General features: G+C 43.8%; 1 protein-coding gene across 1 annotated transcript; it reads left to right on the top strand.

The window, feature by feature from the left end:
* The first annotated feature begins 333 nt into the window (after positions 1-333).
* Positions 334-16,791, top strand: plcxd3 (phosphatidylinositol-specific phospholipase C, X domain containing 3). Its single transcript, XM_060054603.1, has 6 exons — positions 334-705; positions 12,366-12,622; positions 13,025-13,198; positions 14,039-14,214; positions 15,388-15,489; positions 16,600-16,791. The coding sequence occupies exons 1-6, from the start codon at positions 603-605 to the stop codon at positions 16,754-16,756; spliced, it is 969 nt and encodes a 322-aa protein (XP_059910586.1). The 5' UTR covers positions 334-602; the 3' UTR covers positions 16,757-16,791.
* Positions 16,792-17,253: the final 462 nt, after the last annotated feature.

Genomic DNA, 17,253 nt, shown 5'->3' on the forward strand with positions numbered 1-17,253 from the left:
TGTTAAATTAATTCATTAACGCAACCCATTCAACTGCGGGGCTGGAATAACCCAACGTAACACAAGTATGCTATTCTAGGTGAATAGGCTAGATTGTAAATTATTCAATCCAGCCTCATGGTTTGTAGTCCGAATAGTGCACCTTTTGATTCCTTTTAGACGAGCAGAAATTAATGCATTGGAAAACACTGTATAAATAGAATTGATAGAACGTATAGACATAGCCTAGACATTGCAATGCAATGCATAGATCCGATCCTGTCAATCCATCCACAGCAGCAGCAACACAAATCCGCCCCCCACACCCACGTGTACGCGCACAGGAGGTTGCGGGGTGTGTTGGTTTGGTGCTCTGTGTGTGTGTGTGTGTGTGTGTGTGTGTGTGTGTGTGTGTGTGTGTGTGTGTGTGTGTGTGTGTGTGTGTGTGTGTGTGTGTGTGTGTGTGTGTGTGTGTGTGTGAGGAACGGGTAGCCTATCGGACGGGCTGTGTACGTGGTGTGGGCGAGAGTGTTTATTGCGTGAGTGGATTTGGAGAGCGAGGAGCGAGCGCAGCACAAGGAGCGCACTCCAGGCGAGCATTGTAGTGTTTACACGGCGGCAGCATGGCTTCGTCTCACGGGAGATGCGACCTAAGGTTCGCCGACTGGATGTCAAGTTTACCGCAGACCATGCATACCATCCCGCTCACCAATCTGGCCATTCCCGGTAAGGTGTCGCGCCGTTTAAGTTATGCGTAAAACAACCACATTTTTTGGGTATGTGCGTTGTACGATGAGCGTTCGTGTAGAACCGTGCGCGCGATGTGTAGCCCGACGACGTTGTGTGCAGGGGAAGCAGAACAACCAAATGTATCATGTGCATGTTTTAATGCAGGCGTACGGATATAGGCAAACAATGACGGTTATATAATGTGTAGTCTAATACTGTTAGGGTGTAGAAGAGGACAGGACCTGTTGCGCCACGCGAGCAAAGCCATGTGTTTATCCTTGTCATGGTCACTCACCGTCTGTGACAAGTGCATTAAATATTTACCATTTCAAGAATAGATTGTTGAATGTCATTTACTTGTCAGGGACCGGTATGTCGTTTTGAAATTGGGTATTGAGTGGAGTGTTTTATTAATACAATTTGTCTTTCATATTTTTCATTGTATGATTGCAGATTCTGCCTCTATTGGATGTGTAAGATATAATTTCTCTCCCAAATTAGAAAGTCTGGTGTTATCACTGCAACGTTGATTGTAATAACCGGTCACTGATTTGACTTCTGGTGAAACGGCCGATTAGCAGAGGGTAAATTTAATGTCAGGGACACATTTATCATCACGTGTTTACAAAGTGACTTACAGAAAGTAATTTTATCTCTCAGTATGTCTCTCTCTCTCTCTCTCTCTCTCTCTCTCTCTCTCTCTCTCTCTCTCTCTCTCTCTCTCTCTCTCTCTCCGATCAGTCTCTCTGGGGAGATGAAATAGCTTGGCTCCGTTCTCTGATGCTTCGCCCATGCCAACATGTTGCCAATTCACAGATTTAATTACTCATCATTTAATATTTACATTTCACACTCGCACGCACGCACACTTATCGAGCATTGGTGGTGTATAATGGATGGATGTCTGGGCATGAGCTCCTATCATGATAGCACGTCTTACTGAATCACCTAGTATGTGCCATGCACGCACCAGGCCTGGAAACACTGCCTGCTCAATCTAATTAGGTACAATTACTCCTCGTTGGCCCAGAAGCCCCACATCTCAGCTGGTCTACTGTCGCTCTTCCATGGGCAAGATTTATACACACATCCTCAAATGTGTGTGTGTGTGTGTGTGTGTGTGTGTGTGTGTGTGTGTGTGTGTGTGTGTGTGTGTGTGTGTGTGTGTGTGTGTGTGTGTGTGTGTGTGTGTGTGTGTGTGTGTGTGTGTGTGTATGTGTACTTGCATCAGTCCTCTGTGTTTAGGATTACATTTAATATAATGGTTATCTCTGTGTTAGTGTGTTTTTGAGAAGTCACACATGCATAGGGTTTATTTGTAATGCTGTTACTCAATTTGTCTTAAAGGAGGCAGCAACACAAAACTCTTTTTAGCCACATGTGCATTCTTTCTCTTACCCAGAGAGATTTAATATTCATGAGGTTCAATTTCAAACAGCCGCTGGCCTGCATCCAACCATGCCTGCATTTAGTGCTTTGATGCTACATTATTCTGGAGGGAGGAGGGGATTTGGTTTGCTAACCAATAACGCCTAAATGGCTGGCACCATGACGAGTGTGTGTCTGGTGGTCTTGAAAGCTTTTTATATATACTGTAGAGATGTGTGGGTGGCCATGTTTGACGATTTCTGTCTTTTTTGTTATTTTTTATTTTTTACACTTCTTACTGCTGTATCTTAAGTGCTTTAGCATCCATTATAATGAAGACTCGTAACCTTGAGATGGCTAAATCGATATCTCTATTAGATGATGCTTTAATGGCATCCATTTTTCAGTCAGGCTTTACAACTTCATCTATCTAGCTCTATCTCTTTCTATCTCCATCAATCTCTATCCAAAGTGGGATGGGGAATACAAAGATGAATGGATGAAACGAGCGTTCTTTCCTTCTAGGTGTATCGTCGGCATATAGAGGATAACACAGCTTCAATCCAGGATGGAACATAGCCTGAAATGTGGTGCATAATCAGGCTATTCAGAAACATAATAAATAACCATTTAGAGATTGGTATATTGATGGTGCTAGAGCCGGTGGTGAAGATTGGGATGTTGGTTGTGTGGGTGGTGTTTAGAGTGGGGTACTGATCATATTTGAACCGGATACTGGTACCTGGAATTCGGGAGCAGCACTCAACCCCACCCCTTATTTCCCCTTATTTCCCCTTATTTCCCCTTATTTCCCCTTATTTCGGTACTTTACTCTTTAATATAAAAAATGTGATTTCAGTTGTTAAAAATTAATTTCAACAATCTTATTGATTCAGAACATTTTACAAACCACACAAAATAAAACCCCTCCCCCCTATCTCCCTCTACCCATCCCTACAACCTCCGGCCAGTGGGAATGCTGTCTTGTGTAGTAGCAGCGAGTGGTAGCAGCGAGTGACTCTGGTGGGGTGACGACGTATTGGGAGGGGGGTGTGACCTCTGGGGCTCTCTCTGTGACCAAGGGGCGGGAGAGAGTGGGTCTAGGTGAACTGTCAAAGAAAGCCGGAGTATGAACAACCTGACTCACAAGCTGATTACATGATAATTACAAGTTAAACAATGATAAAATATGTGTAGAACATATTATTATGTCTATAAGTCAATATTTGACAGTTGGGTGGTGTTGAGCCTCACCGATAAGCCTGGTGGTGGTCAGCACAGACATGATGGTCAGCATAGGTAGGCTATGATAGATAATCCTGCTTCCCCATGGTTCTGTCCCCATGAAACGGGCTTCTCCTGTCACACAAACCGAGCAGGGAGGTCGCCCAATGGCTCTCTGCATTCCACTGGCAGAGTGCACATGTTTGCTTCAACATTCCTGTAGCGCTAGTTAAGATGTGTTGTTAAAACCTATTCTATTTTCAAAAGGAGTTTACCGATCCAAATACTATCAAAGGGCTAATGCATTCAGCACTGCACACACACATATTTTCATGTCAAGTTTTTCAGTGAGCCTGATTACGCTTCCGAAGGCCTCCTGACGCATAGCAAAGGCTCATCGCCTTAAGGCTTCATTGGAGGTTAGCTAATTAATAATTTAACTTGTGCCAGGCAACATGGTGAAAGTATATTCCATTAACTTAAGCTGACCTATGAGGTGCAACGGAAACAAACAGAGGTTCCCTTGGGCAGCAAAGAAAAACAACCCGCTGGAAGATTTCAACCGCAAGTTTGTTCTTCCAGTGCTTTGGCTGGAATCGGTCCACTGTTCCTTCTGCCCCATAAAAAGGACGATAAACAGTCCCTCCGGATTCGGTTAACCCTGCAAATAGAAGCAGCCTTAAAGTCCAGGGACTCAAAGAGATATAGACACAGATGGACGGATGGGCTGCTAGATGAATGGACAGACAGATGGCCAGATATGTGGCTGGATAGAGAAGTGAACCTTTCAAAAGAAGATGACTAAAAATGTATATGGCTATGGCGCAGGTTTATCATGGGGGTTGGATCACTACATAGCAAGTAGGTATATATATATATATATATATATATATATATATATACTGTATATAGTTAGCTGGCAACTGAATATACAAAAAAAGATCCAGAAATGACACCCCTGTTACAGCCCTTGTAACAGGGGTATGTGCTGTTTTTTTAAGATTTTGCTTATAAAATAATGTATTCTGTGCATTATTTTATAATAATAATATATATATATATATATATATATACTGTATATAGTTAGCTGGCAACTGAATATACAAAAAAAGATCCAGAAATGACACCCCTGTTACAGCCCTTGTAACAGGGGTATGTGCTGTTTTTTTAAGATTTTGCTTATAAAATAATATTCTGTGCATATGTAAAACAAAAGTTGTGAACTCAAAAATAATTGTACTGGTTCAAAGATTGAGTTGTGCCATCAAACTCTTTTTACATTAGCACAATGGGTTTCACCAACTGCACATCCTTTAATATTGTTCCTCCAGCAACTCGTTTAATCTAAAAAATTAAAAAGTTGTGCACTCGTAGTTTGGGCTTGTTGTTAAAGGATGTGCCGATGGAGAAACCAATTGTTCTTATGTAACAGTCTGTAACTCGATCTTTGTACCAGTACGAATGAATTTCTACCATCTTTATTACAAGAACAAACTTAAAGGTATGAGAATAACCCCTTACGTTTGCAGACAAAATGGCTTCGCAGTAAGTAACTGTCATTAAGAAACATGAACTGAAAGACGGTTGTGCATTGCAGTAAGGCAACCTTTTTTTCAGTTCGTCATCAATTCAGGACCACCTCCTCATTCTCTGTGTACCTGCAAGACAGCTGGATTACTTCAATCCATGTGGCACAGTTCGTTTGAACTCATCTGTCATCCAAAGGACACCCTGATTTGTTGGGTATGGATTCTCAGCAGGCCTGGTTTCGCCTCACCACTGGTGCTTAATTGAGTTTCCAGTGGGAGGACATTTATCTTTGTTGTTGAAAAAAAAAGTTCAATATTTCCCCGTCATCGGAAGGAACCAGCAGCATGCCCCCGCAGACATTTTCTGCTTGCCTGGCTCTGCCCCGATAACACCAGGGGAGGCAAGACGTGCCGACTGATTGATTAACGGAGAGATGAGAACAGAGCTGTGTTTTTTTTAGGACCAGAAAGGTAACCGGATGCCAGAAGGAGTAGCATTGAGGAAGACACCGAGACAGACGTGTGCAGTTATCGGCCGTGTACAGTCACCTGGGGAGAGGAAGGGAGAGCAGAGGGTGACAGGGTGTCTGAGGCCACTGTGTGTCTTTCCCTCACCCTCCACCACGGAATCTATTTGACATTAGTTTATTTTTGTCGACGCCTTTTGTGACTTTACACTCTTCGTGTTCTTCCACTTACTTTCTGACATCTTGCCTCACTCTTTTATATTATTCCCTTACCAAGTTGCCTAAGTCCCTCTCTCGCTCTCTAGCTCTCACTCTCTCTCTTCTTGTGTGTGTTCTTAGCAGGCTAAAGATGGAGTGTGCTGTTTTTGGTGGTGTAATGAACGGTGAAAGCGCATTAACCAGCGGTGCTTGCTTTCTATGTAGCCTCCTGTCAAACCCATTGACTTTCAGTAAAAAATTACAGCTTCCATCACTGGGCACAGCTTGGCAAGACAGCTAAAGGTCCTTTGTGCTGCAGTCTCTTCCACCTCTATTGACTTTAGAGCAGGCCCGGATGCAGAACGGTTCTGATGGGCGGCTTTCGGGTCTCGGTGACCGCTCACCTCTTATACCATCATGTCAGCTGTTACGACTGCGGGCTTATTGACATACTCCACGCATCCCGCACTACAGAGATCAACTTTCATCAAATAAATCAGCAACGCCAGGCAGTCGACAAATTCCGCGAAACGCATTCCCTTTGATTGCGTTACTCCCTGAAGCCATCACCCAAACCAACTGGCTTTCATATCAAGGCAGGGACTATTGCTGATTATTATGATTGAATAACCAAATCGCATTGTTATTCACCCCAACAGCTGCTGCTGCTCTGATTATCCATTAATAGTGCAAGAGGTTGCGTCTCCTGGACGATTTGAACCTTCTTGGCAAAACGGTCCTCCTTTCCCTCCCTGTCCCTGCATCTCATGGTTAGGTGGCGTTGGTATGAACAAGGGATTGAAATGGGCCTTCCGATTGGGTCGCATACTGGCTACTTGATCATATGTTTGACCCTAATGATTGATAATATTATGTACGATGAATATTATTGCTGCACGCCGATTTTACTTAGAAAATAATATAATATTTTTACAATTTTCAAGCTCACAGCAGATATTATATCTTGAAGAGCTATCACTTGCATTCTCTTCTCTCTTTTGACCTATGTCAAGACAGAGCGAGAGTATGTGTCAACAATAGTCAGAAGGATTATTTGAGTATTGCAGATCTTAAGTCCATGGCCTAAATAATATAAATAATCACTTGCTCGTTGGGGAACAGCAGAACGTGTTTAGGCCGTTGAATAAATGAGGGGTCAAGGCTCTGAGTATGGAGTTCAGATTCCAAACTCAAAAGATATATAGGCTTTTCACCTTACCTAATACTACAGCCTATAGCGGAGCACATTAAACACCATACGTTAGGTCTACAGTGTTGCCAAGTGCTCGTTCAACCCCAAGGTGTTACTTACGGTAAGTCCATTTTTGACAAGCGCAAAAGCATGTTGGGTCTCAGAGGTCGGGCAGGCCCACTTATGCCACCCCTGATAGCACGGACGGGCTGCTTTTGATTCCATACCGAAACAGGAAAACTGTCCTTATTGAGAAATGTCCTTATTGAGACAGACATACCTCGTCGACCGTGTGGCAGCCATGACACTGCGGAAAGAGAAAGTCTGAGTAACTGTGATGTAATGCGTTGTTTTTGACAGAATCTATGATCCATATTTTTTATCCTGAATCTTGTTCGGTTAAAATCCCTTTTAGTTTTGTGTATCTAATTTGAAAGAAAATTTGATGAAGTGACAGATGCGGAGGGATGAATGTGTTCTTCTAATGTGCACCACTTCAACAGTCAAATTTGTTCTTGAATAAATATGATGGAATTACCAATGCCCTTGATAGAAAGAACAGATAATCAATTAGACTAAATGACTGAATCTTGGAATAACCACAATCGCGACGCCAACACAATTTTAAGTTCAAAATGGAAAATGTAGTAATGTATTATATATTGCCAACACCGATATTCTGAATGTAGAGGCAAGTTTCTTCTCCCTGAATTATTTTTTCATCCAATGATTGTGATATTGAATATCTCCTAATGTCAATGTAATACGAATCAACTCAGAAATAGGTTTTCCTGTTTTTAATTGTGTCAAAAATTGGGTTCCTTACAGCTGGTTTTGTAAAAAAAAAGAAGCAATTTAGTCTTGGCCGTTTGATCGGGGGAAGTGGCTTTTGTATGATTGTATTCGCCAATGCCCAGTCACAGTGACCTTGTTTTGATATTTCATTGCAAGGTAGAAACCATAGATGAAGAGACAAAAGCACACAGACACATTTCATTTCCCTGACAATACTTGAAGACAGGATTAATGTGTTATGCAGGGAAAATTGTGTGGGGTTTTTTTTGTCGATGATTGTGCCGCTCTCACTAGCAGTGTTAGCTTTTGAGTTTTCACGCTGCACATACTATTTGTGTATTTCTAATTTATTTTGATGCGTCAACAAATTCAACTGCAACAGCTTTCTCTGGGTTTTTCCCCCCAGAATGTTGGTCTTTTACTTGGTTGAAACAACACTGAACTAAGCCAGTACTGGGTTCACACAAAGGTTCTAGATTAGCAGCTTAGTTCTGGTAAATATCCACTGCAATCTCACAGATTGAGTCAACATCCACTCAGCACTCTCATACCACAATATACATTCACTGGAGAATATAACTTAAAATATTTATCGTATTCTTTTGTAAATAAGTGGATAATGCGTAGACGGAAAACAATTGCTAATGCTCAATTATTATTTATTAGCAATCATTCTGACTTTTTCAGTTCTCCAGGGTTGGCGATTTTAAAATAATTGTTCTGATTATAAGGTTAATTGTGGTAATTGCTTAATAGCCGCATACTTCATATATAATCACTAAAGGAAATAGCTTGGCCTCTCTGGGAGTACAATTGATGATGCAATATAATGTGCTCACCTTGTTTTAATTTAAAGGGGTAGTTCGGAATTTTGGACATAGGGCCTGATTCCCAAGTGAGCATTGGTATTCTATATCACTGGAGACAGCTTTCAACATATTTCATTCAGTCCTTCTAGTTGCAGAGTTCGCTCGTGCTAGGCTAGCGCACGTCAACGGGCAATGCTAGCCTGCTATTAAAAACAGTGTTACCCACTCCACAGTACACCCGAGGTAAATCAATTATAACGACAGACTATACATTTAAATGTCTGTTTATAGAATAATGTTAGAAATAAAACCAACCTTGCATTGCATTGCATTTTGAGGGAATTGCTGGGTCTCAGCAGCAGTGTTATATTCCTGGTAGTAGGCTACGGCAGCGGCGGACTGATACCTAGATTACCGGCTCTAGTTTTTTTACCTGCCGCTGTCATTGCTACAAAAGCGGGGTACAGTGAACGAAGGAATTCTATTAGCGTATTCAATTAACAAGATATGGACACGTTTGGAGGAGTTAGCGATGCATCTGCTTTTGAAGACGATTATGAGGAATTTGTTGTATCCAACGAACCGTACATGTACGAGCCGGTGTTTTGATGTCCAAGCCAGCAGCAACAAGCCACAGTTGAGTCCTTTCTGGATCTCGCACTGGAAATTGGTGGAAACTTTGTGTGGTGCCCATCTGTAGCGTTTATTTCTACAATTTCTAAAAGCACACTGAACCACCATGTTGCCTAGTCGTTCAATTGCGCTTCTGTCCCACGCTTCTCTGTTTACGTTCTTCTGTCGTGATTCGGTTACAAACCTAACCAGCGCATAGTAAAATCCCGCTTCTGCTGAGAAAGTAGTCCCTCGATGATTCATGCGATGCGAGGTTAGTTTTATTTCTAACATTATTCTATCAACACAGACATTTAAATCTATAGTCTGGTGTTATAATCGATTTACCTCGGGTGTACTGTGGAGTGGGTAACACTGTTTTTAATAGCAGGCTAGCATTGCCCGTTGCCGTGCGCTAGCCTAGCACGAGCGAACTCTGCAACTAGAAGGAATGAATGAAATGTGTTGAAAACTGTCTCCAGTGATATGGAATACCAATGCTCACTTGGGAATCAGGCCCTATGTCCAAAATTCCGAACTACCCCTTTAAGGAATATCAGAGTGAGAACTACTCTGATATTAATTCTAACGCATAAGGACTCAAGGCTACGAGACCAAGATATTTGACAAGGGCCAACATGTTGTTTTGAGTTGGTCCTACAGCACAATTAGTAGAGCATGGTAGCGCTGCAGGGACGAGCGGTTCTATTCCCACTGGGGCTGCTCAGGCAGAGTGTATATGTGGACATTATAAAGATTTAGTCTTTGTGTTTATCCTTTATAGTTATGGCTATTACCATTAACCCGTAAGCTATTTTGACCCTTATTCACATTATACCATTAGTTTTGTGTGTTTGAACAAGTTTTAATTTAATCTTAGCTTGTAGTGATTTGTAGTAGTAGTAGTTGTGTTGTGACACTTTATAAGATGGCCGCCAACGCTTAGAGCAGTTGATGGTCAGCGACTGAAGGATTGAGATACTGTGATGTGCACCAACAAAGAAGTAACCCTCTATTTCACTTGACCTCCCCCTATGCTTTTAACTGTACTTTTAAACGACATATCGACATATGACAGACATGGCACCTTTGAAAAAAAGTTTGTATGTGTAAAGAGGACATTTTAAATCTTTGGAAAGAAGCCTTTGCTCTCGTCTAGGTGAGGTTCATAACTGCTTTGGTCAGGGACCTATTTCATGTTTTCGTTGTGTGGGCAATCAAGCCTGGGTTTTTGCACCCAAGAGTTTAATGAGATAATAACCACACAGCAAAGGTCGGTGGAATACCGTAAGGATACGGTGCATCAGGTCAATGTAACCGAAGGCATACATAGACATGAGAGGACAAAACAAACGTAGCTGTATAATGGGCAAGGCATATTGTTTGAGAATTGCAAGGATAAAAGATGGTGTAGTGAATTGAATGTCCCTCACAGTACATGTAAGACACTTTTTATACATGGGTTTGCTGAATAATTCTTCGCTATATTCCATGTGTGATCCAAACGTTTCGAAGGTCCCTGGTTTAGTCACTGTGTGGGGCTGCTTCAGGGTTTTTTCTGTGTGTAATGATCAGGGGATGAGCAGCAGTCATTATGTCTTATTGTGGAGAGAGAAAGGGGGGAGAGATAAAGAGGGAGGGGGGGAGACTACCAGATGAACAGGTACCGTGCTGATCCCAGTGTGTTCACATTTGTTTGCTCAAGGAAAGAACGACTACCAGAGAAATGTTTCAGCACATTTCAATTCGATTTTTATATCACAGTCGGCTAGAGTTAGTCCTTGCTATCAGGTTTTGTTGTACTGGTTTTTCATTTTCAGACTGTAACTGGATAAGCCGTTAAAAAGGTTATGAATCAGGATGTTGAGAAGGGCACTTGGTTCAGCTGTGTGTAAACTTGAAGCCAAGCTATTTCCTCAAAAAAGGCTATGAGTCTTGTCATTATAACACATCGGCTGGTTTGATATGTTGTTGCCATGGCGTCCCCTGGGCATTACCAGCAAGACAACAGGTATTTGGAAAGCAATTCACCTGCAGCGAGAGGGAAAAAAAACAGCGGTCAGATAGAACCATTAGTGTCAAAGCACAATGTCATTTTTACAGGTCGATCGAGACATCATGGTAGTTTGGATTAGAGCTCAGAGAGAGATTAACATTTATCTGTGGAGGATGTTGTTTTGGAATGTATTTATATGTTCCAAATATACACTTTGCTGGTCGCACATTAAAAAAGGATAAATACAAAAACATGCATTTTTATAAAAGGCCCAGATAAGGTGCCCAGCTCAATGCAATGAGTGATAAACACCCAAACCACAACCTTTCCTCCATCCCAATGACGTCACGGCGATAATCCCTAAGGCTGTCGGCTTGAAAGAGAAATAAGTTCCTTCAGAGCCAGCTTTGAGTGATTTATTTGAATGAACTACATAAACAATTTGCTGTCAAGTCACTAACAGTACGTCTTTCGGACATTGCATGTTATACTCTGAGGTCTATGCACCAATCTGTCACCCGTTACAAAACACTGTGGCCTCCGCCCGCTACGCAACAACAATAAAATGTCTTTGAAATCAACTCTCCCATTTTTATCCGGGTGCAGAAAATGGGTCCTAAAAGAACCCATGACCTTTTGAAACAAGGTGCTGCCCGAGATGATGGCTGATGATGGCTGATAATGGCTGATAATGCCTTTAAAAGACCGATCTCTGTGTCACGGGACGGCTCAAACAAGGTGTTTTATTTCTCTTCAAGATATATCTGCTGTCGGCTTGAAAGAGCGGGAGATATATGTTTCGCTAACGTCTCTGGAGCTAAAAAAAGCCCTTCCTTCACCGGAGGGCTCCAACCTCTCTGATGCCAGAGATAACCTAAATCGAATATCACACAAAACCGTTGGTCGACAACGTTGACGGTTTTTGGTGAGATGGCCGAGGAAACCGTCTTGCTTTTTTGTGGTCTAGCACAACTTATGTTGGAAGTCCTGCTCTCGTCTCCAAGGAAGAAAGTGTAAGGTTTTTCTATTTTTGTTGGTGTGAACAAAACACATTTTTGTATTTGGAGTGAGCTGTTTCCAATGGCGGTGGGTGTAGCAGCAATGTCGCTTCGTCTTCCTGGCTGAGGTCCGAAGCCTGATCACACGAGTACGCTCATGAGTATAGCATTTTAGCACAGGTGGAAAACCTTTCTGTGGTATGCAGGAATCAATCATTATTATTGATAATCCATCATGATATTCAATGCTATCAACAATACTCCAGTGTTTACTGTTTATTCCTTGTTGCATAGCTGTGTCGTTAATGAGCAGATAAGGGTTAGGTGCCTTGCTCAATGCACCGCAAACCGAGAGCACTTCAGCAGGGAGTTAAACACCCACCACCCAGAGACGTCACGGCGATAATCCCTATCATGATCTATAACAAGGTGACCCCCCCCTCCCCTCCCCCCCTCTCGTCCACTACAGGTTCCCATGACTCTTTCAGCTTCTACATCGACGAGTCGTCCCCAGTGGGGCCGGAGCAGCCCGAGACGGTGCAGAACTTTGTGTCCGTGTTCGGAACGGTGGCCAAGAAGCTGATGAGGAAGTGGCTGGCGACGCAGACCATGAACTTCACCTGCCAGCTGGAGTCGGGCGTGCGCTTCTTCGACCTGCGCATCTCCACCAAGCCCCGTGACCCCGACAATGAGCTGTTCTTCGCCCACGGGCTCTTCAGCGCCACGGTCTGTGGAGAGAGAGAGAGAGAGAGAGCGCGTCTTAGTGCTAGATAGATGGGGCTGCTATGTGATGTATTTCCTACCTCTGTCTTTAAAGACCATCTCCCACCCCGTGTGTTACATTCACAAGTTAATCCAAATGGTGATATCTACATGTTTTAAAGGAGATTCATTATTTTGTATTGCCTTTCTCTTTTGTGTGTGTTTGTGTGTCTTGTTGATGTTGAGTGCATGTCTGTCTGTCTGTTTGTCTCGTGTGTGTGTGTGTGTGTGTGTGTGTGTGTGTGTGTGTGTGTGTGTGTGTGTGTGTGTGTGTGTGTGTGTGTGTGTGTGTGTGTGTGTGTGTGTGTGTGTGTGTGTGTGTGTGTGTGTGTGTGTGTGTGTGTGTCTGTGTGTGTGTGTCTCTAGGTCAGGGAGGGATTGGAACAGATCAGTACTTACCTGTCATCTCATGCCAGAGAGGTGGTGTTCCTGGACTTCAACCACTTCTACGGGGTGCAGAACCTCCACCATGAGAAGCTGGTCACCATGCTCAAAGACATCTTTGGAGACAAACTGTGTCCCGTCATCTTCGCTCAAGAGGTATTTATTACCCTCCCAACTTTCATTAAAGTATATTTAACAATGAAATAGAAGCTTAATCATCGCCATCATCGATGACCACAAGATTAACTCCTGCTCTAATGTTATTGGCAAATGCGTGCGCAAAACTTCCAATATTAATTTCACTAATGTGTTCTGAGGCCATTTTGATTTTGTTCCGAGTTCCCCACAGGAGAACACCTTTGTTGGGATTACTGGATTAATGGCTTCCGTGAGGTTGAACTCTCCTTATCAACCTCGTACAGTACTGCTCTCATTATTTTAATTTGGTCGGGTTCGCTTTCAAATGGTTGCCCTGCCATAGATTTCTGTAATTCATGGGGGGAAATTGAAAGAATCCTTAAATAGAGAAGCATGTAAGGGATCTTCAAAGAAGGTATACCATGGAATACATCATCGCTATTGGTGACCATGATGTCTCTAAGAAGGAAGAGGACACTCAATATTCATAAAGGCTATTACACATGCAGTTTGTGCTTCTTCTCACTCAACACAGCTTTATTGCAGCACAGTGCCTTTATTGGGCACTATGAATACAGTCCACTTTTGCAGCCAGTCATGCACCTGAGCTATGGGTACGCTGCACATGTGATTGACAGGCAAAATCGATGCCCCCCTATACCCATCAGGGAAGAGATGCCCTGGTTGGTCAGACATGAGCCGGGAGTGGCGCAACCACAACAGATTGTCTCAGCAGGCATTACACTCACTGTGACGTGACGGGTGGCTGTGGGCGTTTCGAAAAACGATTTACTCTTAAGTTGTAGCAGTTAAAACCTACCTGCAGCCCTTGTTAACATTGGATTCATTCTGGTCCAGTTGACCCTGCAGTATCTGTGGGAGAAGGAGTTCCAGGTGCTTGTGTTCTACCATCACCCGATGGCTCTGGAGGTCCCGTTCCTCTGGCCCGGCCAGATGATGCCCTCCCCCTGGGCCAACACCACCGACCCAGAGAAGCTGGTGCAGTTCCTCCAGGCCTCCATCACCGATCGCAGGTCGGTCAGCCGCCCCATGCTCTCGTTTGTTCCTTATTTTGCTTTCTATAAGCGGAGGCGATCATACATTAAATAACCGCAGATTGTAAATGTCACGCATCGCCGCGCCATGCCACGGTCTCTTTTGTCTCCATCAGCTTGTTCTTCGAGGGCTGCCTTTCTCTTGGATTTCAGTTATGTTAACTGTGCAGTCATTCAGCCCCGAGCATTGTCTGCGGATGCATGATAATCATTGAGCAGAGTAGGGGCTAGCCATCTTGCTAACCCCTGTAGTTAGGTTGTGAAAATGGGCGGCTGGAACCCAGGGCCTTTTGGCTGGAACAAAAAAGCCCCTTGCACTACATTGACCTGAACCAGTTCAGCTGGAATTCTATTATTTTATTATTTGTTGGGGTGTTGAGGGATCTCTACTCAACATGAATATACTTTATGTGTCTGTCTCTTTCCTTCTTTTTTTCTGTTAGGATACACTGTTCATTTAAATGCGTAGTTATATTTAAGAGATGATTAAATAAGGTAAGGGACAATGTACAGCGAGCTGGTCCAATATAAACCCCTATAGATAAAATATATAGGGGTTTATATATTTTAATATATATATATATATATATAAATTCCTACACCAACCTGAAGGTCCATTTGATTGGAAATACTGTAGTGTCCATAGCAACGGTTACTCATAGCAGTGGTCTGATATTCAGACAATAACAGACCGCTGAATACAATAATTGACCAATAAGAATCTAGTATTCCACAAAGCCTTGTAACAGTTATATTTAAAAGTGTTTCAATGCAAAAGAGATGACTAACCAGTCAAAGCAGCAATCATCCGGCACACACAGTGGAAAACCCTTTTTTGGGGTTCCCAGATGTAATGAGAAATGGAAATCTGAGCACATTGGCAATATAACAATGTTGTTTAGTCACGCTCCAGTTTAAACCCAATCAGCAACAGAACACATAACAACACGTGTGGAACGCAACTCAGAACGACACAAATTCCGTTGAAGTATTCCTGAAATGGGAAGCTTGTCCTTTGCTGCAATGGTGTGGGCGTGGTAAGATAGCGTTTATGATGCGTTGCCTTGCCCTTTAAGAGAAGCCCGGTCAATGGAAGAGCGGAAGAGGTGAAGGGAAGGGCAGAGTGTGTAATGTTGTGCATTTCCTCTGCAGGAGGAAGGGCACCTTCTTTGTTTCCCAGGTGGTGCTGACCCCCAAAGCCAGCACCGTGATGAAAGGAGTGGCCAGCGGTCTGAGGGAAACCATCACAGAGAGGTGTGTGTGTGTGTGTGTGTGTGTGTGTGTGTGTGTGTGTGTGTGTGTGTGTGTGTGTGTGTGTGTGTGTGTGTGTGTGTGTGTGTGTGTGTGTGTGTGTGTGTGTGTGTGTGTGTGTGTGTGTGTGTGTGTGTGTGTGTGCATTTGCTTTTCATGTTGGATGTGACCGATGAGACATTGATGCACATTGATAATGCTAAATGTACAATTGGACGCACACACACACACACACGCCTACACACAGAGACACAGACACAGACAGACAAATGAGCCACATAAACCTAAAGACACGGCAGTAGGAATCTCCTCACAAACAACACCCACCTCATGCGGGCTTTCAGCAGAAGCAGAAAAAATAATTAGACCCTCCAATTCTCTCTAGTGCTGCCGCGCCCAATTTTAGTTCAATCTCCGTTTGTTCGCTACTCTTAGTGTTACCAGTCGGTTGAAAGCCTAAACAGTAAAGCCGCCAATTTGACGGGATGAATAATTCATACTAAGAACCGCCACAGTGTCTTGCACATATTTTTTTTCCCGTTCTTTGTGCGGGTTTATTTATTTATTTAGTAATCGTCCTGATTATTCTGCCAGTGTAAAAGGCGAGACAAGCAGACAGCGCTTAAGAGCCCAGCCGCGATACACGTGGCGCACACACGCTGTGTGCGTGTCCTTCAGTTTCAAAGACGCCTCTGCCCTGCCCTGTTCTTCAACACATGTCATCGTGCCAGACAGCCCCGGCAGGGTTTAGTCCTGCCTAGTCCCCGACTATGGCAAATATCTCCCATTGGCCGACTCTGGTATGGCAGTTCAATCACCATTGCTGAGCAGCATTGTGCTCTGGGTGCTTATACGCCCGGTCCCGCACGCTGACAATGACATATGGAGAGCACATCCATGCGTTTCGCACACGCTCGCGTACGCATTTCTAGTTTCCCGGTGATCGAGTTCACATAGAAACTGTATTTCCGCTGGTAGCTGGCTTCATCAATGAAGCCGGCGTAGCAGCAGCCTCATTGATGAAGACACTTGTCCATCTGGCCCGTCTGTCCGTCCGCCTTCACATGCTGTGCCCTCCATCCTCAACCCCCCTCCCTACCCCCTCCCTCCCAGGGCCCTGCCGGGCATGATGCAGTGGATCCGGTCCCAGCGGCCGGGCGAGAACGGCATCAACATCATCACGGCGGACTTCGTGGAGCTGGGGGAGTTCATCAGCGCCGTCATCACGCTCAACTATCACCTGGACGATGAGGATGACTACGCCACCTGAGAGCTGCCGCCCGAGGGCTCTTCTCTCTCTCTCTCTTGTCTGTTAGGGGGGGGGGGGAAGGGGGGATTTTTGCAAAAGGAAGGAGTCTAGGGGATGAGGCTCGCTCGCCACTCCTGTGGTGTTATTTAGGGCGATGGGGGACAAGGAGGATCCCCGCGGCCCTTGGGGGTCGGAGGGGCAGGGGGCGGATTGTAGTAGGCTAGCCGTAGAAGTCGTCATCGTCGTTGTAGTTGTTGAGGGCGGGGTTGATTGGGGGGGCGGGCGTCGTAGCAGATGGCTTGAGTTTTAGCTTCAATGGCAGGAGTTGGTTATTAGGTTTTGTTTCTTTTCTGTTTTGGTGTAAAAAAAAAAAAAAGGATGTCGCTTTTGTTTACGTCACTCCACATACGCTGTGAATAGAACGATTTCATCCAACAATCTAATCAGTGTTTTGAAGTCTTGCAACTTTAATGCAGATTATTATATATACATATAGGAATACGCAGTATTTGCATCGT

This window comes from Gadus macrocephalus, chromosome 6, assembly GCF_031168955.1.
Source record: "Gadus macrocephalus chromosome 6, ASM3116895v1".
Classification (NCBI taxonomy): domain Eukaryota; kingdom Metazoa; phylum Chordata; class Actinopteri; order Gadiformes; family Gadidae; genus Gadus; species Gadus macrocephalus.

Excerpts from the sequence above, each read along its gene's own strand:
- plcxd3 (XM_060054603.1), top strand. The coding sequence starts at position 603 with ATGGCTTCGTCTCACGGGAGATGCGACCTAAGGTTCGCCGACTGGATG. Across the intron at positions 706-12,365 it reads CACCAATCTGGCCATTCCCG|GTTCCCATGACTCTTTCAGC; the intron begins GTAAGGTGTCGC and ends CGTCCACTACAG. Across the intron at positions 15,490-16,599 it reads AGGGAAACCATCACAGAGAG|GGCCCTGCCGGGCATGATGC; the intron begins GTGTGTGTGTGT and ends CCTCCCTCCCAG.